The sequence below is a fragment of the Ovis aries genome, chromosome 1 (genome assembly GCF_016772045.2).
Source record: "Ovis aries strain OAR_USU_Benz2616 breed Rambouillet chromosome 1, ARS-UI_Ramb_v3.0, whole genome shotgun sequence".
NCBI lineage: Eukaryota > Metazoa > Chordata > Mammalia > Artiodactyla > Bovidae > Ovis > Ovis aries.
Window position 1 is genome coordinate 119,170,669 of NC_056054.1, and position 22,632 is coordinate 119,193,300.

The following is a 22,632-nucleotide window of genomic DNA, read 5'->3' on the forward strand; positions in this document are numbered from 1 at the left end:
AAAATTATTCATTCAGCAAAAATGTATCAAGTTTTGTGTCAATATGTGGCCATGAGTAAGATCAGTTCCTATTCTCACGAATCTCACAGGCCTAGGCAGACACAGACCTTGGTAATGACAGTACCATGGGACAGGTGCAAGACAGGGGTACATAGGTCAAGAGACTCTGAATGTGTGGTGGGAGAGGGTGACAGAGCTGGGGAGGAGGAAGAGTCACCAGATCTCTGACAGTTGGAGTGGGGGTCAGGGGTCTGCTTTCTTCCCTCTCTCAGGAGGGGTGCTCTTGGGGTATATCTGGCCAGAGCCCCTCTGCCATCTTCCTTAGAGTGCACGCACCAATTCCCAGGTCTGTGTGTTCTTTCTGATGTTGCAGGCGCCTGGAATATTCTATAATCAGCGGGGCTCTGTCCTGTCCCCAGAAACCATTGCCTGATCCTACAGTGGCTACAAGCAATGGGACCTGCAGGATCTGACCCAGTTCTCTCCTTCCTCACCTCACCTCACCTCTCCCAGAAAGCCCAAGAGAGGCCCACAGTAGGCTGACACACGACAACAAAAGACATAATCTCACCTTGATGTGAATAAAGCCCACTTTAAAAAAGAAATAAGAATTTCCACCAACAATTTTATTATTACTGACAGCATTTTGAATGAACTAAAGAATTTAACAAAACATATAAAAAATATATTTTTAAAAATCACAGATGGACAACAGATTTACAGATTTGCTTTCCATTATTCAGAAAAAAAAAAAAAGAAACAACAATATTTATTACTGGCAAATTGCATTTGAGTGAGACTAGCCACTGGATCACAAGACCCAAGCAGCAAGACACTGCCAATCTCTTGGGAACAGAAGAAGTAATTGACCAACAGGTGAGAGGCTGTGGGAGGGGCGACTAGACAGCCGGCCAGCAAAGCAGATCTGGCAGCCCAGCCAAGACAGGAGCAGGCCGGGCAGGGCAGGGGTTAGGTATCAAGAAGCAGAGATGGGCATGTCAGTTACTCTGGCCTTGAGAAGAATCACTGTGACCACAGGGCCAGCTGCAAACTGACTCCAGTGTATGTACTCACATGAGTATGTGTTCATTTAAATCATCTCTTCCTTCATTCATGATATTAGCAAGTGGGTTTGGGTGGGAGTCATCTTTGTGTCTTGGGGACCAGAGAGGGGAAGGCCCAATCTACAAAAGCAGTTTCCTAAATTTAGGTGGACTGAGCCTGCTAGAAGGGCTGTAGACTGTGAGGGCTCCAGGAAAAGCAGGGGGTTGAGGCCCAGGCCTTGCTCCAGGAGTTCACACTATACACAGAGGGAGAGACCCTCAGACAACTGTGCCATGTGGCCTGTGATGGGTGTGGGACAAAGTAACAAGATTGTCCCCATCTGTGTGTGAGATTAGGATGGGGTTATAGAGTTAGAGTTCACTTGCATTTGAGACAGGCCTGGAGGGCCAGGTAGGATTTGACAGGCAGAGATGGGAGTTTCATGGGCATTCCCAGCCAAAAGGAGAAAGCAAAACCCCATGAAGGAGTGTGCAGTGGGAGCTGGGGTGGCCCTTGCAGGGAGCATCTGGAATATTCAGAAAAGTTGTGGGAGATGCAGCTGGAGAGGGAGCTTGAGGCCAGGACAACATGGGTCCAAAGCAAGGAGTTCACACCAAAGTTGGATATATAAAGCCCTTATGTACTCATTTATTCTTTCACTCATTCAACAAAAATGCATTGCATGCAAAACCTCTGCCAGGTGCTGTTCCCCTGGGTGCTGGGCACACAGTGGGGAGGGCAACTTCTGCCCTCCTGAGGCTAGTGTCACCTCCGGGGAGCAGGAGTGCCATGGGGAAGTGGAGGCTGCTGCCTAGTCCAAGGTGAAGGGCCCTGAGGGTAATAGGAGGGTCATTTCCAAGGGGAGGGCACTTGGCAGGGTCAGTCGAAAGTGACATCCCCTTGGCTAGGCCAAGCCAAGTCCTCCAGCAGCCAACATGGGGAAGGAAGCATCCCTCAATAACTGGGACAAAGAGTCAGAAAAGTAGGGTTTGGAAAGGAGGGGAGAGGCCTGGAGGCAGGGGGATGACCCCTAATCCTCCCACTGGCCCCAGCCTGCAGCAGGCCCGGATCATCGGCCAGCCTGGTCAGGGCTCTTTCGGCCGGTGTCCCTCTGGTCTTCATGCCTGTAGTCATCCTCGCCCTCCTCTTCTTGTCTTCTGGAAAGCTCTGTCAGCTGCTCTGGTGGCTTCCGGTAGGCTGCCCGATTCCTGCAGGCAGTGAGGACAGAGGGGAAGGGTTCTCACTCACCCACTCAGGACTGAGGGAGCTCGGTCTAGTGCTTCCTATGAGGAGAGAGCAGCCTATAACACCCGGCTTGCCCCCACACCCGGCCCTGGACACCCACAGGAAACTCTACCCTGGGATTAGAGACGAGAACTACGGGCTCTGGAGTCATGTCCCAGATAGCAGTGCCACTTTAGGATTTGGGTGAATCACTTATTCTTTTCTCAACTATAAAATGGGATGGATAAAAGCTGTTTTTATTGTTAACAGCTGCCCCCTGAGGTGTTATGAGAGGAAGAGGCTATGTGAGAAGCTGGGGCACACCTTCCTAATCTGCTTAGACCCTTGCCCATGGGCTGTCCCCGACACTCACGGCCGTGCGACCTCGGCGTCCTCAGCCTTGCTGGTGTCCCGGCAGCAGCAGCAGTACAGGATGACGCCGATGATGACGAGAGCCGCAGCCACGCCCCCAGCGACGCCCGCATACAGAGCCACGTTCATGGAGGCTGGGAGAGACAGAGCCGCAAGCCCTGTGAGCCCTAGCCACAGTTCCCAGCTCGAGCCCATAACACAAGTCAAGATGCAGAGAGCATGCCAGGGGTGAGGGGCCACAACAGCCAGTGCCCCAGATATGAGAGCTGGCCCCTCCCAGGCTCTGAGCGGTGCCTGTCTTCCCAGCCCGAGGGGCAGCGCCGCCAGCTTCTGGGGGCACTCCATGGAAGGCACAGCCTCGTGGGAATGGAACCAGACAAGGTGGGAGGATGCTTCTCAGGATGGAGGTGTACAAAAGGCCAGATGGCCAACAGATCTGAGCTACTCAGGCTCCAAAAACAGCCCTCAGGTGTCATGCCAGCTCCTACTCTAGCTCATTTCCAAGCTGCTCAGGGTGTCCCTCCCCAAGTGATGGGGTCCAGGCTCTGTGGAAGCCAGATCTGGGCACTTCCCCCATGCCCACAGAGCAACCCTAAGGGTAGGACTAAGGTCTCCAGAAGCCAGTCTTAGGTGCTATTTCCAAACAACAAAGGGAACCGGGCTAGCCTCCAGATGAGGGGAACCTGGGACAGGAGCATCGGGTCATTGCCTCAGCCACCTGCCAACGGGAGACCCCAAGAGGCTGCCTGGCTCACCTCCCAGTCAGCTGACTCTTTGGACCCCCAGCCAGTCATCTTCTGGCCTTCACCCTCCCACTCTCCCTCCACCCCAAACTGCTCTTACGAGATCTGACGGCCACAGTGATGTTGCAGGACTCGGTCCCCACCTCATTGCTGGAGATGCAGATGTAGTAACCCGACATTTCTGTGGAGATGTTTTTCAGAGAGAAGGTCTGTCCTGTGACTGGGAAGGAAGAAGAGTCAGGCTGAGGAGACAGTCCACCATAGTAGAATAGAAACAGCTAGGAAGGTGTGTGGACTCCTGAACTCCAATGTAGATAAAAGCATTGCCACTGAGCATGTCTAAGCCTCATCTGGAATGTGGAGAAACTATCCCCCTCTAGGGCTGCGGGATGATTAAACCAGGCGGACTGCACAATTCTGAAGCACTTAAAATTCAGGCAGGAACCGTGTGTTTGAAGCCACATTAATTTTGTGACTTTTGGCAAGGAACTTAGCTTCATTAAATCTGTTTATTTACAAATAAAATAATAGTGCCTTCACAATAGGGTAATTGTGAACATGAAATAAAGTACTAATGAATATAAGCCCACAACCAAATGCCTGATGTAAATGCCTAGGAAACATAATATGCATTATATATTACATAGAAATGTTTTATAATTAGATGACACGATTGTAACCATTTTTATGATCTTCACAAACAGAATTCCGCAGCTTAGACTCATGTGAAAGCAGGCTTTAGAACCTCAAGGACTCTGACTTCTGTATTTCTCTACCCTGAGTGGTGTGTGTGTGAGTGTATGTGGTATTTGTATGTTGTGTATGTATGTGTATGTGTGGTGGGGTGGGGAGGAGGCAGGCAGGCAGTCTAGACTCTTCATCTTTCTTTTCCACCACTTAAGTAAGCCATTTAACTTCTGTGAGCTGTAGTTACCTCATCTGGAAGTGGCAGGGAATGTATCTGATCCTCCCAAATTCAGGGCAATGGTCTAGATGTCCTCATGAGATGTTCTACTAAATCTATGATCCTACAAATGTCTTCACCTTGAAAGGGAGAGCTAAAGCATAAAACATAAATGTTTAGACAAATTTATATATCCCATCCTCAATGATGGGCTTTCCTGGTGGTGCTAGTGGTGAAGAAACCCCCTGCAGCAGACATAACAGATGCGGATTCAGTCCCTGGGTCGGGAAGATCCCCTAGAGGAGAGCACAGCAACCCATTCTTGCCTGGAGAATTCCATGGACAGAGAAGCCTGGCAGGCTACAGTCCATGAGGTCGCCAACACTTGGACACAACTGAAGCAACTGAGCTCACACATACACATCCTCATTAATGCTGTGTCATAACCACTATTATGAGAGAAGAGTCAGAGACCTTTGTCCTCTAATTTGCTGCAGAGCCAGCCTCCCCTGCTGTCACCAGGTGGGTCACACTCCCTCCGAGGAGATATTCTAAATTGCAAATAGGATCTGACATTTCAGAGGCAGTCCCTCATCTTCAATAATAAGCCCAAGTTTCTTAATATGGATGTGATTTTACAGATCTGGCCTTGACAATCCAGCTTTCAGTTCAGTTCAGTTCAGTCGCTCAGTCATGTATGACTCTTTGTGACCCCATGGACTGCAGCACGCCAGGCCTCCCTGTCCATCACCAACTCCTGGAGTTTACTCATACTCATGTCCATTGAGTCAATGGTGCGATCCAACCATCTCATCCTCTGTTGTCCCCTTCTCCTCCTGCCTTCAACCTTTCTGAGCATCAGAGTCTTTTAAATGAGTCAGCTCTTCACATCTGGTGGCCAAAGTATTGGGGTTTCAGCTTCAACATCAGTCCTTCCAATGAACACCCAGGACTGATCTCCTTTAGGAGGGACTGGTTGGATCTCCTTGCAGTCCAAGGGACTCTCAAGAGTCTTCTCCAACACCGCAGTTCAAAAGCATCAATTCTTCAGCGCTCAGTTTTCTTTATAGTCTAACTCTCACATCCATACATGACCACTGGAAAAAACATAGCCTTGACTAGATGGACCTTTGTTGACAAAGAAATGTCTCTGCTTTTTAATATGCTGTCTAGGTTGGTCATAAATTTCCTTCCAAGGAGTAAGCGTCTCTTAATATGGCTGCAATCACCATCTGCAGCAATTTTGGAGCCCAAAAATAAAGTCTGACACTGTTTCCACTGTTTCCCCATCTATTTGCCATGAAGTGATGGGACCAGATGCCATGATCTTAGTTTTCTGAATGTTGAGCTTTAAGCCAATTTTTCACTCTCCTCTTTCACTTTCATCAAGAGGCTCTTTAGTTCTTCTTTGCTTTCTGTCATAAGGGTGGTGTCATCTGCATATCTGAGGTTATTGATATTTCTCCTGGCAATCTTGATTCCAGCTTGTGCTTCATCCAGCAAAGCATGTCTCATGATGTACTCTGCATATAAGTTAAATAGGCAACGTGACAATATACGGCCTTGACATACTCCTTTCCCTATTTGGAACCAGTCTGTTGTTCCATGTCCAGTTCAAACTGTTGTTTCCTGACCTGCATACAGATTTCTCAAGAGGCAGGTCAGGTGGTCTGGTAGTCCCATCTCTCTCAGAATTTTCCACAGTTTATTGTGATCCACACAGTCAAAGGCTTTGGCATAGTCAATAAAGCAGATGTTTTTCTGGAACTCTCTTGCTTTTTCCATGATTCAGCAGATGTTGGCAATTTGATCTCTGGTTCCTCTGCCTTTTCTAAAACCCACTTGAACATCTGGAAGTTCATGGTTCACATATTGTTGAAGCCTGGCTTGGAGAATTTTGAGCATTACTTTACTAGCGTATGAGATGAATGCAATTGTGTGGTAGTTTGCGCATTCTTTGGCATTGCTTTTCTTTGGGATTCAAATGAAAACTGACCTTTTCCAGTCCTGTGGCCACTGCTGAGTTTTCCAAATTTGCTGGCATATTGAGTGCAGCACTTTCACAGCATCATCTTTCAGGATTTGAAATAGCTCTACTGGAATTCCATCACCTCCACTAGCTTTGTTCATAGTGATGCTTCCTAAAGCCCACTTGACTTCACATTCAGGATGTCTGGCTCTAGGTGAGTGATCACACAATTGTGGTTATCTAGGTCATGAAGATCTTTTTTGTACAGTTCTTCTGTGTATTCTTGCCACCTCTTAATGTCTTCTGCTTCTGTTAGATCCATACCATTTCTGTCGTTTATTGTGCCCATCTTTGCATGAACTGTTCTCTTGGTATATCTAATTTTCTTGAAGAGAGCACTAGTCTTTCCCATTCTATTGTTTTCCTCTGTTTCTTTGCACTGATCACTGAGGAAGGCTTTCTTATCTCTCCTTGCTATTCTTTGGAACTCTGCATTCAAATCAGTATATCTTTCCTTTTCTCCTTTGCTCTTGGCTTCTCTTCTTTTCACAGCTATTTGTAAGGCCCCCTCCATCAGCCATTTTGCTTTTTTGCATTTCTTTTTCTTGGGGATGGTCTTGATCCCTGACTCCTGTACAAAGTCACAAACCTCTATTCATAGTAATCCAGCTTTACCTCTTACGAGTTCCCCTGGTGGCCAATCCATTCCCTGTCCAGCTCTACTCCATTGCAAGATTGTATCTCAGTGTGAATTTTTCTTGTCTGAATGTGCTACTCACTATACTTCCTCAAATATGATGTCCTCTGATTTTTCCAACAATCTTGTATTGTGGATGGAAGAAATATTTCAATCTCCAGTGCCCTAGAGGTAACTGGAGGGTTGGGGAAGTTAAGTGACTTCCCCAAGGTCACAAAAATAAGAAATGACAAAACAGTAACAAAAATTCATTTTTAGATCTAGAATTCCCAAAAACAGTTGACAACAACTTTCTTTTAAAAAATAGAGAAAAGAGAACAGAGAGGGTGAAAAGGAGAAAGACCATGCCAGGACCTTCCAGATCGTAGATGAAGAAGAAGCACAGTTCATGAGTAATTGCCCCATTGTGGCCTCAGAAAGCACTCCATGGAAGAGAACATGAATCTTGGTGTTCTGGACAGTGCCACTTGCAGGAATGGCTGCAGGAATAGGCTGTGTGGTTCTAAAGGCTCGCATCATATAGAAATGCATCATTTATTTTCAAAATGAGGCCTCTCTGGCCAAGAAACTTTATGAACAAGATTCCTCATTTGATGGGGTGACCAACAAACCAATCTTAGACTGCTGTGCCTGTGGAAATACCTAGTACAGACACATATTTTATGTGAATTTGTCTGAGAAGACACACCCAAAGGATTACCCACATGTCCACATCTATGGTTATTAAAGAACTTTTGGCTTCTGGTTGGAGACAGAATGACAGAGTAGAAGGACTTGAGCTCAGCTCCTCCCATAAAAATACCAAAATCATATCTAACTGCTGGAACAACCCCTGACAAAAAAGACTGGAACCCATCGAAAAAGATACTCTACGTCCAAAGACAAAGAGGAAGCCACAATAAGATGGTAGGAAGGGCACATTCACAATATGCCCAATCAAATCCTATACCCACCAGGTGGGCAACCCACAAGCTGGTAAATAATTATATCACAGAGGTTCTCTCACAGAAGTGAGAATTCTGAGCCTCACATCAGGCTGCCCAGCCTGGGGGTCTGGCATTGAGTGAGGGACTCCTCAGAACATTTGGTTTTGAAGGCCAGTAGGGCTTGATCACAGAAACCCCACAGAACTGTGGCAATCAGAAACTCAACTCTGTTGAGTTTGAGGGTGCACACAAGGTTTTATGTGCACTGGGACCTAGGGAAAAAGCAGTGACCTCATAGGAGCCTGAGCCAGCAGTATTTGCTGGTTTGTAGAGGCTCCAGGGAAGGGAGGGGGTGGCTGTGGCCGCTGTGGAGACAAAAACACTGGAGGCAAAGATTTGGGGGCGCACTCTATCGTGTGGGCTATCCTGCAGGCTGCCATTTTGACTTGGCCCCACCCAAGAGCTCCAGTGCTGGGATGCCTCAGGCCAAGCAACCAACAAGACAGGAACACAGCCCCATCCATCAGCAGAGAGGCTGCCTAAAGTCTTCCTGACCCCACTGCTGCTGCTGCTAAGTTGCTTCAGTCATGTCCGACCCCATAGACGGCAGCCCACCAGGCTCCGCCATCTCTGGGATTCTCCAGGCAAGAACTCTGGAGTGGGTTGCCATTTCTTTCAAACACAGCTCTTGACATGGTTCTGCCCGCCAGAGGGGTAAGACCCAGCTCCACCCACCAATGGGCAGGCACCAGTCCCTCCCACCAGGAAGCCTGCATAAGCCTCTAGGAGAGCCTCACAAACAAGGGAGCAGACACCAGAAGCAAGAGGAACTATAGACCTGCAGCTTGTGAAATGGAGATCAGAAAGTTAGACAAAATGTGATGGCCAGAAGCATATGTTCCAGATGAAGAAACAAGATAAAATGCCTTAAGAAGATTAAGTGCAGTGGAGATAGGAAATCTACCCAAAAAGAATCCAGAATAATGATAGTAAAGATGACCCAAGACCTCAGAAAAAGAATGAAAGCACAGATGGGCAAGATAAAAAAATGGTAAACAAAGAGCTAAAAGATATGAAGAACAAACAGCTGAACAATATAGTAACTGAAATGAAAAATGAACTAGAAGGAATCAGTAGTATAAGTGAGGTAGAATAACAGGTAAGGGAGCTGGAAGACAGAATGCTGAAAGTCACGATGGCCAACCACAATAAAGAAAAAGAATGAGAAGAAATGAGGACTTATGGGATGACATTAAACACACCAACATTCACATTATAGGGGTCCCAGGAGGAAAAGAGAGAGAGAAAGGCCCTGAGAAAATACTGGAAGAGACGAAAGCTGAGAAACTCCCTAACATGGGAAAGGAAACCTGACCCAAGTCCAGGAAGTACAGAGAGTCCTATCTATATAGCATAAACTCAATGAAGAACATGTCAAGAACACATAGTAGCCAAATTGACAAAATAAAGACAAAGAAAAAGTGTTAAAAGCAACAGGGAAAAGCAAAAACTAACATACAAGGGAATTCCCATAAGGTTATCAGCTGATTTTTCAAGAGAAACTCAGCATGCCAGAAGAGAGTGGCACAATATAAAGTGATAAAAGGGAAAAGCCAGGACTTGCTTGGTAGTCCAGTATTTAAGACTCCATGCTCCAAATACAGGGGCATGGGCTTGATCCCTAGTCAGGGAACTAAGATCTTGCATGCTGCATGCTGTGGCTAAAAGAAAAAAAGGGGAGGGGGAGCAAACCTACACCCAAGAATACTCTACCCAGTAAGGCTCTTGTTCAGAATCAGTGGAGAAACCAAAAGTTTTACAGACCAGCAAAAGCTAAGACAATTCAGTACAACCAAACCAACTCTACAACAAATCCTAAAGGAACTTCTCTAGGTGGAAAAGAAAAAGGCACAAGAAAATTACAAATGGGAAAGCTTATCAGTAAAGGCAAATAAACAGAAAAGGTAGGAAATCATCCACACATAAATATGATATAGAAGCCAGCAATCATGAGGAGAGGAGAGAACAAATGCAGCATATGGAATATACACTTGAAATCAGAAGACCAGAACTCAGAACAATCTTGCATATATATAGACTGTTATTTCAAAACCTCATGCTAACTGCAAACCAAAAATAAACAATAGATACACATACAAAAAAAAAGAAAAGGGAATCCAAACCTAACACTAAAGTTTGTCATCAAATCACAAGAAAACAGAAGAGAAAGGAAGAAAAAAAATCTACGAAACAAACCGAAAACAATTAACAAAATGGGAATAAGAAAACACATATCAATAATTACCTTAAATGTAAATAGATTAAATGTTTCAACCAAGGGATATAGACTGACTGAATGGATACAAAAGCAAGACTCATATATACACTGTCTGGAAGAAACCCACTTCAGATCCAGGGACCCACACAGATTGAAAGTGAAGGTATGAAAAAGGGTATTCCACGAAAACGGAAATCAAAATCTGAAGTAGCATGACTGTATCAGACAAAATAGACTTTAGAATAAAGGCTGTTATAAGAAGGACAAAGAAGGACATTATGCGATGATCAAAGGATTAATCCAAGAAGATATAACAATTATAACTATATATGCACCCAACATAGAATCACCTCAATATATAAAACAAATGATAACTGACATAAAAGGAGAAATCGACAGCAACACAATAATAGCGGGAACTTTAACATCCCCACTTATATCACTGGACAGATCATACGACAGAAAATCAATAAGGATGGATTTCCTTGGTGGTCCAATGGTTAAGACTCCACACTTCCAATGCAGGGGGCACAGGTTTGGTCCCTGGTCAGGATGCTAAGATCCCACATGCCATGTGATGTGGCCAAAAGGATTTTTTTTAAAGAAAATTAATAAGGAAACACAGACATTACATGAAACATTAAACTAGATAGACTTAATTGATATTTATAGAGTATTCCATCCAAAAGCAGCAGAATATACATTCTTCTCAAGTACACATTCTTCAGGATAAGTCACATGCTGGGCCACAAAGCAAGTCTTGGTAAATTTAAGAAAACTGAAAATATATCAAGCATCTTTTCTGACCACAATGCTAAAATATTAGAAATCAGCTACAAGGGAAAAAAAAAAAACTGAAAAACACACACAGAGGCTAAACAATATGCTACTAAACAACAAATGAATCATTGAAGAAACCAAAGAAAAAAAATTTAAATACCTATAGAGGAAAATGAAAATGTAAAAGTAATGATTCAAAACCTATGGGATGCAACAGAAGTAGTTCTAAGAGGGAAGTTTATAGCAATACAATCTTACCTCAGAAAACAAGAAAAATCTCAAATAAACAACCTAACCTTTCACCTAAAACAACTAGAGAAAGAAGAACAGACAAAACCCAAAGTTATCAGCAGGAAAGACATCATAAAGGTCAGAGCAGAAAGAAATGAAATAGAGACAAAGAAAAGAATAGAAAATATCAATGAAACTAAAAGCTGGTTCTTCAAGAAGATAAACAAAACTGATAAATGTTGAGCCAGATTCATCAAGAAAAAAAGGGAAAGGACTCAATACACATGGAAATGGCAAAGGAAGAGTTACAGTGGACACCACGGAAACAGAAAGGATCATAAGGAACTATTACAAGCACCAAAGAATGGACAATCTGGAAGAAATGGTCACATTTCAGACTGAACTGAGAAGAATACAAAATATGAACTACTCACAAGTGCTGAAATTGATACTGATTTAAAACCTCCCAACTAATAAAAATCCAGAACCAGATGGCTTCATAGGCTACTCTGTTTAACATTTAGTTAAGAGTTAACCAGAGTTCCAGTTGTGCAAACCATTAGTACTTGGTGCTTATATATAGAAAAGACTTAACACCTATTCTTCTGAAACTCTTGCAAAGATTACAGAGGAAGGAACACTCTCAAACTCCTTTGAGGCCATCATCACCCTGATATCAAAACCAGACAAGAATACTACAAAAAAGAAAATTCCAGGCCAATATCACTGATGGATATAGATGCAAAAATCCTCAACAAAATAGTACTCAAACAAATCCAACAATACGTTAAAAGGATCATATAATGATCCAGTGGGGTTTATCCCATGGATGCAGGGCTTTTTCAATACCTGCAAATTAATCAAGTTAGTGTGATATAATACACTAACAAATTGAAGAATAAAAAACATATGATCATCTCAATAGATGCAGAAAAGAAAAGATAGAAACCTTTTGACAAAATTCAACACCTATTTAGGATTAAAAAGAACTTCAGAAAGTAGGGTAGATGGAAACTACCTCAACATATTAAACGCCATGTATGACAAACCCACAGCTAACACTATACTCAGTGATGAGAAAGCTGAAAGCATTTCCCCTGAGATTAGAAATAAGACAAGGATGTCCTTTGTTCAACATAGTTTTGGAAGTCCTAGTCACAGCAATCAGAGAAGAAAAAAAAGGAATCCAAATGGGAAAAGAAGTGAGACCAGGAAATAACCAGATTGCATCAAAGAATTTGGTAAATTTGCCAGATACAAAATTAATACACAGAAATACACGTCTATGCACTAACAATGAAAGATCAGAAAGAGAAATTAAGAAAACAATTCCATTTACCGTCACATCAAAAAGCATACAATACTTAGGAAAAATCTACCTAAGGAGACAAAAAACCTGTACTCTGAAAACTATGAGACATTGATGAAAGATATCAAAGATGACACAGATGGAAAGATATATCCTGTTCCTGGATTGGAGAAATCAATACTATCAAAATGACTATGCTATCCAAGCCAATGGCATTTTTTTTTTTTGCTGAATTAAAACAAAAAAATTTTAAATTTGTATGGAAACAAAAGATTTATAATACCAAAAGAAATCTTGAGGGGAAAAAAAATGCAGAGGTGGGAGAGTCAGGCTCCCTGACTTCAGACTATACAACAAAGTTACAGTAATCAGATCAGTATGCTTCTGGCACAAAAACAGAAATATAAGTCAATGGAACAGAAGAGAAAGCCGAGAAATAAACCTACACATGTTTGACCAATTAATCTACAACAAAGGAGGCAAGAATAATATCAGTACAATGGATAAAAGACGATTTCTTCAATAAGCAGTGCTGGGGTAACCCGACAGCTGCATGTGAAGAATGAAATCAGAACATTCTCTAACACCACACACCGGGCTTCCCTGGTGGCTCAGTGGTAAAGAATCCGCCTGCAATGCAGGTTCGATCCCTGCATCAGGAAGATCCCCTGGAGAAGGGCATGGCAACCCACTCCAGTATTCTTGCCTGGAGAATCCCAAGGACAGAAGAACCTGGTGGGCTATAGTCCACAGGGTCGCAAAGAGTTGGACATGACTGAAGTGACTTAGCATGCACGCACTAACACCACACCCAAAAACAAACTTAAAGTGGATGAAAGATCTCAATGTAAGACCAGGCAGTATACAACTTTTAGAGAAAAACATAGGCAGAACACTCAATGACCTAAATCGTAACAATTTTTGGAGCCACCTCATAGAGTAATAAAAAAAATAAAATTAAAAATGGGACCTAATTAAACTTAAAAACCTTTGCACAGCAAAGGAGACCATAAACAAAATGAAAAAACGGCACACAGGATGGGAGAAAATATTTGCAGACAACGTGACCAACAAGGGATTAATTGCTAAAATATAGAAACAGCTCGTGTACCTCAATATCAAAATGCCAGACAATCCAATAAAAAAATGTGCAGAAAATCTAAATGGACATTTCTCTAAATAAGACATACAGATGGCCAAAAAGGCACCACATCACTAGCTCAAGGACACTCAACATCAGTAACTGTTAGAGAAAAAGGTTTCACCTCACCTGCCCAGAGTGGTCATCATCAATAATCCTACAAACAACAAATGCCAGAGAGGGTGTGGAAAAAAGGGAACCCTCCTGCACTATTGGTGGGCGTGTAAATCGGTACAGCCACTATGGAGAACAGCACAGAATGCTGTTCAAGAAAAGAGCTACCATATGACCCAGCAATGCCACTCCCGGGCATACATCTAGAGGACACCATACTTCGAAAAGATGCATGCACCCCAGTGCTTACTGCACACTGCGCACAACAGCCAACACATGAAGACAACGTCAATGTCCAGCAGCAGATGAATGGGTAAAGAAGAAGCGGTACATACAGACAATACTCAGCCTTAAACAGTGGAATAAGGCTGTTTGTGGCAACACAGATGGATTTAGAGATTATCAGACTAAGTGAAATAAATCACAGAGAGATATCATGTGATTTCGCTTATATGTGAAAGAAAGTGAAAGCGAAGTCCGACTCTTTGCGACCCCATGGACTGTAGCCCACCAGGCTCCTCCGTCCATGGGATTTTCCAGACAAGAATACTGGAGTGGGGTGCCATTTCCTTCTCCAGGAGATCTTCCCGACCCAGGGATTGAAACCTGGTCTCCTGCATTGTAGGCAGACGCTTTACTGTCTGAGCCACGAGGGAAGTCCACTAATACATGGAATCTAATAAAATGATACAAGGGTAACTTATTTACAAAACAAAACAGACTCACAGATTTAGAAAACAAACATGGTTACCAAAGAGGAAATGTAGGGGAAGGCATAGATTAGGAGGCGGAGATTAACATAAACACACTATTATATATAAGATAGTCAACAAAAACCTATAGTATAGCACAATAACGTAAATGGGAAAAGAACCTGAAAAAGAATAGATATATGTATATGTATAACTGAATCATTCTGAAACTGACACATTTTAAATCAACTATACTCCAATATAAATAAAAATTTTTAAAGAAAGAATAAGATATACAAGCAATAGGTGCTCATTATAAAACTTATATTACATTATGCTCATTACAATACCATGTACATAATATACAAGAATTTATGACATAAAATTATTACTTTGATTTAGTCTAATCAAGAAAATCTTGCTATGCTCATCACATCACTTCAAAACAAGATGAAGAGGGTCCCTATCCTTTGGTGTATGTAAGGGAGAACAGACATAAGGCAATGGTGATTACAGAGTGGTTGGAGCTCATAATGGGAGCCCTGTTATATCTTAATCTCATCTGAAGGGTCTGAGGAGGCCTCTACAAAGAGCAGAGAACAAAATAAAAATCGTTCATAATCTCATCAGCTGGAAGTAATAGCACTTTGATTTGAGATTATTTTCTTCCAATCCTTTCATATATACTTTCTCCAGATTCATCCCCTGAAACTCAGCATGGTAGTCTCTGGTTACTCATTCTCTGTAACATGCTATTTCCATCCTAGAATTTCATACCTTGGCAATTTTTCTGGAACACTGTTTACATGTGATATTAACATATGAAAGTAAGAAAGGGTTTATGACCAAAGCAAGTTCAGCATGAGTTAGAGTTTCTGATGTGCTAATAGCACTGGACACCTCTAACATGGGGTTATGGTATTAATGGCCTTGTTTTCTAAGCCAATTGGATTTTTATATTTTTAAGAGGCATCTTGAAGGAACACAAAACCATTCTGAGAAACATCCTATGAACCTGGACATGTTTCAGGGCTGCATGGCCCTTAACAGAGTCCCACTATTTTAGAACGGGAAACTCAGTCTATGTGTTAAATGTGCCCAGCACATTTCAGACAGATCAAGGTGGAAGACCTCAGGCTCTTGCCAGACTCTTTCCTTTTATTGGAGCCCAACTTGGCACTCCTGGCCCTGTTTAGGGTCGGGAACATGTGGCAGCCTAGGCCAGAGTCAGCACTTTCCTTCCTCAGTCTCTCAAAACAAACAATGGACATGAGAAGCTACTTTCGGATTAACCAGTGCACACACATTGCCACAAGACCTGTTTTGATTCTGATTTGGAGCTCCCAAGCCCCTTTCCCTCTGAAAAGGACCCAATCGTTCTTGAAATCTGGCCAAAATGAATGTTTCTTCTGCAATGACACCTCGTGGTCAAGAAGGGGAACACATAGGACAGAAGGGTTTCCACACTCCCTCTGCTGCAGCTAGGGAGAGGTTTCCCTCCAGAGCAGCCCAGGTCAGTAAGAGACACTGACGTCAAATTGACAAGGTTTAACTTTTCTGCCCGCTACCCCAGCATCTCCCTGATCCCGTGGTTTGTCAACAAGCTCAAGCTGCCTTCAAGATCTTCCCTGGCTGCTGGGAGCAACGTCCATGCCGCCCTTCAGAACGTACGTGGGAGTGAGTGCTCAGGGTGCCCAATCGTGTCCGACTCTGGGACTCCATGGACTGTAACCGACCCGCCTCCTCTGTCCATGGGCTTCTCCAGGCAAGAACACTGGAGTGGGTCGCCATTTCTGTCTCCAGGGATCTTCCTGACCCAGGGATCGAACCCGGGTCCCCTGCGTCTCTTGCATCGGCAGGTGGGTTCTTTTCTCACTGAACCACCTGGGAAGCCCACCCTTCAGAACATCCTCCCCTAAAGTGCTCCCGCCCCTAGAATTACTTCCCCCACCTTCCTTGCTACCCAGATTCCTATTCCTTCAGTGCATGAAACTCAGCTGACTGACAGGGTTCACAAGGATGTTCAGAGGTATCACACACGTGATCGCCTCTTACCCCCAGTCTTTGGGGAAGGCTGTATGACGACCATCCCAATCTTGCAGCTGAAGATACTAAGGGTCTGAGAGGCCATGAGTGACAGAAGAAGCTAGACTCAAACCTTCATTTGTTGATTCCAGATTCCCTGTCCTTTTACTGCTGACTTACTCCCACTGATCTAAGTTAAAGGAAACAATCTCCAATGTTGAGAATTCTCTCTTTAGATGTAGGAGGGTTGAGGAACTCTGCTCCCCAGATTGACCACTATGGGTTGTTTTAAAATATTTTAAAAGTCAGAAATGGGTTTCAACTGACCCACAGAAGATGACACGATAGACTCCCTAGGGCTCCAGGAGGCAAGGCAGAGCCAAAGTCTTTAAGAACAACGCCCAACCCGCACCACCCTCCAGATGCTTTTTTTGGTCACTGTCAAATCCCAATTCTGACTCCGAGTAATTCTTAACTAGAGGCAGAATAAATCTTTTCCAAAGTAACTAAGCAATCTCCATTTAACCTCTTTTATGGCCCTCATGTTTTGGATCATTGAAAAACTGAGCTTTGGCTTCTAACAAGCAGAGAAATCTTTCCTAATGGAGGCAGGAGAGCTGTGAGTAGGGTCCCCACATCCTCCAGGGCAGAGGCCAGCCTCCCTAGTCCAATGCGTAGGCCCTATATCATCTCTCATCTCAGCTTCTCTTCAGTGGTACCTCCCATCCTTCCTGCATGCACAGTTCCTAAGCTTTCTCCATGCTTGGCCTACTCATTCTTAAGGAACCAGCTCAGATAACAGCTGATCATTCTACCAGGCACTTGCTCTCAGCACTTCATATGTACTTTTATTTAAACTTCACAAGAGGACTTCCCTAACTCCACACTCCCAATGCAAGGGGCATGGGTTCGATCCCTGGTTGAGGAACTAAGATCTCACATGCTGCAAAGAGAAGCCAAAAAAAATCTTCACTATATCCCTATGAAATAAATACTAATTTTATGCCCATTTTACAGATGTACAAATGAAGGCACAGAGAGACTAACTTGCCAAGATCACACAGCTAACAAGCCAGGATTCAAGCCCATGCATGCTCCTAACCACCATGCTCTCCTGCCTGTTCAAGTTCCCCCTCCTTGAAGAAACCTTCTTTGGCCCCTCTGGGTTCTAGCATCACTGGATACAAACTATGGCAGCATTTCCCATCTTGTTACCCTCTGCTAGCTTCACTGACAGGTGGGTCAGTGGTAAAGAATCTTCCTGCCAATCCAGGAGATGTAAGAGACACAGGTTTGGTCCCTGGATCAGGAAGATCCCCTGGAGAAGGAAATGGCAGCCCACTCCAGTATTCTTGCCTAGAAGATTCCATGGACAGGGGAGTCTGGCAGGCTAGAGTTCATGGGGTCACAAAGAATCAGCTGAGTGACTGAGCATGTTGTACTCATGCAGCCCTCTGCTGTACACACTCTGCTGGAAGGCCGGATCAACTAGCGTCTGTGGCTGACCTGTGACCATTTATGGAGTCCCTGCGCTGTTCACAGCCCAGAGACAGGAGGCCATACAGCCAGAGGAGAGCTGCCAACCAGTTTTGACACACTCAGTAAAAACTTGCCAGCTAGAAATATGTAAACAAATCCAGAATTTTGTTGAAATCCATAACACATCTTCTATTTTATGTTCAATAGAGCGGGTTCTACTAATTCTTTTTTTTTTTTTTAACTTTTCAGAAGTTGTTGTTTTACCCCCCAAACAAATGAATGGTATAGAGAGCTTAAGTCCTCTTTGGCGGGAGCCCCTGTCTGCACCCTCACGTGGTGGGACCCGCTCTCCCGTCTCATCTCCTCAGACCTGTTGTCTATACCCACTGCTCCACCACTCGCTTCCTTTCCACCCACACTGGATAGAAAGTCTTCCCAGAACTTAATCCAATGGGACTTTCCAGACCTTGTCTTTCTTGATCTTCAGGAGTGGTGGGTGCAGCTGGCTAAGCAGCTGGTGGAAATAGGGCCCAGGGATTCCACTGGGGTTTTCCCACATCGGTTGACTCCAAGGTAATGGCAGCGGGATGTTTATATAGCTCCTTTTTTCTTTCCAGTTTGTTTCCTGATCGAAAGGTCAAATACCAAACTGCCTGGTACAAAACCAGTCTCCTGGCAACCACTGCAGAACCTACCATTTCCTTCCTGAGAATGTGGGAACCTCATAGCAGACCCAGTTGTGTAGTGGGTGGGACCATATAATAGGGTTGAGTTTGGGGTGGGAACCAGGGCAATCCGAGATATATCTGCCTAGATAAGGGATGGAAATAGAAACTTCTCTGTCCTTAAGTGGAGCCACAGAGTTAGACTTGAGGACTCAAATGCATACTTTAAGACATAATCATAATCAAAATTAAACTCCCACCAGCACTTGTGCAGCACTGGTTACTGATATATGCTTACTCGAGAGAATTAAGTTATGGGGAATAAAGAAAACAAGTAACATGTACGATGTTATTATTTGTCACAATAACCTATGAGGTGGGCACTATAATGGGAAAAATGCTGCTTAGAGAGATGGTCCAAGGTAATCCAGTGCAAAATACAGGGGGGAGAGGCAGCCTTCAGGGGCATCTGACTGGTCAGCCCAGGGTCTCCTCTGGCAGTGCTAATCACATCAGTGGCACCTCAATGTGGGGGACTGGCCTTCCTTGCAGACCTTTTTACCTGGTGTTACTTGACGCTCTTGGTGCAGGACATTGTAGCTCTTCCAGCTGTACTGAGGGGCTGGGGAGCCCTCCTTTGATTGGCAGGTCAGCTGGATGTCGTTCCCAATGACAGTCTCTCCCTGGATGCCGCAGTCTGGCTTGGAGGGCGGCACTACACAGGGGAAGAGCCAGAGAGAAGCCAGGAATTAGTTGGGGTTTGGTGACAGCCACTCCCTCACCCCAACACACATGAACTGCCTTGTTTGTTCACAGGCAAAGAAAGGTAAAAACCATTCTTAGCTCGCACAGCATAGAAAACAGTCTGCAGGCTGGATTTGGCTGTAGTTTGCCTACCCTTGGTTTCAGTGAAAGCCTCTCTCTCTGAAACCCTTCAATGCTAACTTCTTAGGAATGTTCCCTTCAGTTAAGCAGAGCTCTTCCGGTGCTTTGCTGATGAAATGGAATTACCACAAGTGACTGGGTGATGGAAGAGCCCCCTGGCGGCAGCGGGATTATGTGCAGGGTAGAGAATGAGGGCTGAGCTGATGGAGGGGGTAGGAAGGAACAGACACACATGAAAGAAGTCCACAGAAAGAAGGCTGCGAAAACCAGCAGGCCACCCACCCTCAATGCACAGCCTAACCTGATCGCTTAGAATTCCTGAAGACCTTAAGCTAGGGTTGTTCACTCAACACTGTAAGTTATCACACCACTGCGTACAGTGGTTTGTTCTATAAAAATACTGTATACCTGACTCTGCTGGGCATGGAGATAACAGAGTGTGTGAGTTTTTGTGTTTAAGGAATCCAGTGGAGGCAAAAAAAAAAAAAAAATGACCAGGCAGGACGCAACAATGCTGAGACAGGAAAGGCATGACAAGGGACACTGACTTAGTCATGAAGCCAGTAGTGGAGGTGCTGGGAGGGGTGGAGAAAGAGAGGGATGGCACTCCAGCCCGAGGGAGCAGCCTGTGCAAAGGCCCTGAGGCAAGAAGACTCCAGGCAGTGTCATTTTTGGTGGGAGGAAGAGGACACAAGTGGAAAGTACTGTTACTGAATTCCTCAGTGGCAGGCCTGTCCATCCTGCTTCTTTCTTTACATGCCCCCTTGGATGGCTTGCTTGCCCCAGTAAACAATGATGCCCTTTCTACAGTGTAGACTGCACAGGCGCACACTCACTGGGCGTGGAGGCTGAATTCCAGTCTCCGCTCGGCCCAGGGCTGCTGGGAGAGGCTATCCAGGAGGCACCTCTCCCCTCTAGCTTCACATCTGCTCTGGTATTTGCTGTCCGACAAAGGCAGGTGGTTGCTGGGTGTGCCCCCTCATTTCCTGTTGTCTTGGTGAGGGGCAGTCAGGCATGGAGCAGCATGGGGCAAATCAAAGGCATTTCCCATTGCCACCCTAGTCAGTTAGTCCCTAAAACTAAAAGGCCTTAGGTTCAAGAACAGGACTCAGGTATCCATGCCCAGACCCCGGGGACTGAAGCAGCCTGGGGAGGAAAAGGCTGCCACCCATGGGCTACTCTCACAAACAGCTCTCTGCCCTCCCTGCTGGCCCAGCCCGCAGGTATCTGCAGGACAGAGAAAGAGAGCATCACTTCTGAGGAGACTGGCTCCTGGTCAGAGCTGTTCATGACCCAGGCTTCGTGTCTTGAGCTCTCCAGAGGTCCAGGAACATCCCTCCCTACCAATAGAAACTCTCACCCTTGCTCCCAGGTACTCCTTTAACAGGATCCTCACCTTTTATTCCACAAAAGAGACTGGCCACAAATACAACACCACCTTCGAAGTCTCTCACTGACTCAGAACCATGCTAAGGGTGCATGACTAGTAGCCAGCATATGCTGAACATATCCAGTGACTAGCTTTCTTACGCCACCATTTGCTGAGGGAAAATTATTAAAAACAAATCCCTAATCCACTCTAAAGGCACCAGTAGAAATAACGGCAAACAAGGGACCAACCACTTCCTAGGAGACCCACGTTATGGAGGAATGTGTCAGGGTCTTTTCCCCAGGCCCTAAGCCACAGCCCTCAAACTACTTTCCCACCTCAGCTCATCCTAGGCACCGCCAGCCCCCACTCCGTCCAGCCCCTCCCGGAAGCTCCCCTCCGCAGCCCTCACCATCAAAAACAGCTAGGACCTAGAATCATACAGATCTAGTTCAAACAGCCGTTCCACCCGCTGAGGGGGGTTGTAGGACTCTTGTAGATCTTGGATTCTCAGTTGGCGCGTCCCAGCTCCTAAATAGATTGTCGATTTCGCCTGAATATTTATAGAGGGCGGAGTGATGGGAGGGAGCGGGTCCAGGCCTCTCCAAAGCCTGCGACTCCCGCTGCAGACGTCAGGGGGCGCCAAAGGCCGGGAAGACGATCAGTCCTGCTCGGCTTCGCCAGGTCCCGGGTCCCCTGGCCAGGTGACTGCCCCTTGGTGACCAAGACGGTTCCCCTCCTTCCGGAAGCTCCGTGCTCGCTTCAGTTTACTGTGAGGTCACGCAGCCTGAATGGACGACCCCATTTAATTCAAAAGCTGTTCTGCCTAAAATCAGCCCAGCAGCAAACCATTTGGAAATAAAACTTGTAAAAATCTTTTTTCCTGGGTTTACTTAATATATAGTACCAATTATCTTTCTAAAGCAAAACAGTCTTTTCACCGAGTTTCATAATCTCAGATTAAATTTGTAGTCTTTGCTCTTCGAGTTTAACTAATTCGTCTCATAAGAGCAGCTGGTCCTAAGAGAAGAGAGGGGGGGAAATCCGGTCATTCATTCACACTTGAATTGGGCCCTGCTGCCCTGCCTGGCAATGGCAGCCCACTCCAGTACTCTTGCCTGGAAAATCCTATGGACGGAGGAGCCTGGTAGGCTGCAGTCCATGGGGTCGTTGAGAGTCAGATACGACTGAGCGATTTCACTTTCACTTTTCACTTTCCTGCATTGGAGAAGGAAATGGCAACCCACTCCAGTGTTCTTGCCTGGAGAATCCCAGGGACGGGGGAGCCTGGTGGGCTGCCATCTATGGGGTCGCACAGAGTCAGACATGACTGAAGCGACTTAGCAGCAGCAGCCCTGCCTGAAACCAGCTTGCTGCCAGAAGAAAACCAAAGCCGTTAAATACGGAAGCCAGAGGAGCCAGAATCAGCCAGAGAAGGGCCAGGTGGAGCAGAGTGAGGGACTCAGCTGGGGGTGAACCAGGATAAGGGAAGGGGGTGAGGAAGGGCAGACAGTGCAGAAGAGAAGCTGGAGGAAAATGCTCATTTCCCTGGCTGAGTAATATCTCTCTCGGGAGCTAATGCAGATAAAATTAAGTGCTGTGAACACAAAACGGTTTAATGCAACATTAATTATAATAGCTTAAATTGGAAACAGCGTCCAGTTCTGGGACAGAGGACTCAGCATTCCCTTGCTGAAGTGGCATGAAGCTTAAAGAGCAGCAAGTGCTAAGACAGCATGTAATGATATGAAATGAGAAAAGTTCCTATGGTTAGGTTACAAATTC

General features: G+C 45.1%; 1 protein-coding gene across 1 annotated transcript in view; it reads right to left on the reverse strand.

Moving 5' to 3' along the window:
- Positions 1–605: 605 nt before the first annotated feature.
- GPA33 (glycoprotein A33) overlaps positions 606–22,632 on the reverse strand; it is a 51,279-nt gene continuing 29,252 nt past the window's right edge. Inside the window, exons 4-7 of the mRNA XM_012185592.4 lie at positions 19,156–19,308; positions 3,484–3,603; positions 2,642–2,774; positions 606–2,252 (exon numbers count right to left, since the gene is read on the reverse strand). Coding sequence (XP_012040982.3) covers positions 2,114–2,252; positions 2,642–2,774; positions 3,484–3,603; positions 19,156–19,308 — 545 coding nt within the window. The 3' untranslated portion in view covers positions 606–2,113. The remainder of the gene's footprint in view (positions 2,253–2,641; positions 2,775–3,483; positions 3,604–19,155; positions 19,309–22,632) is intronic.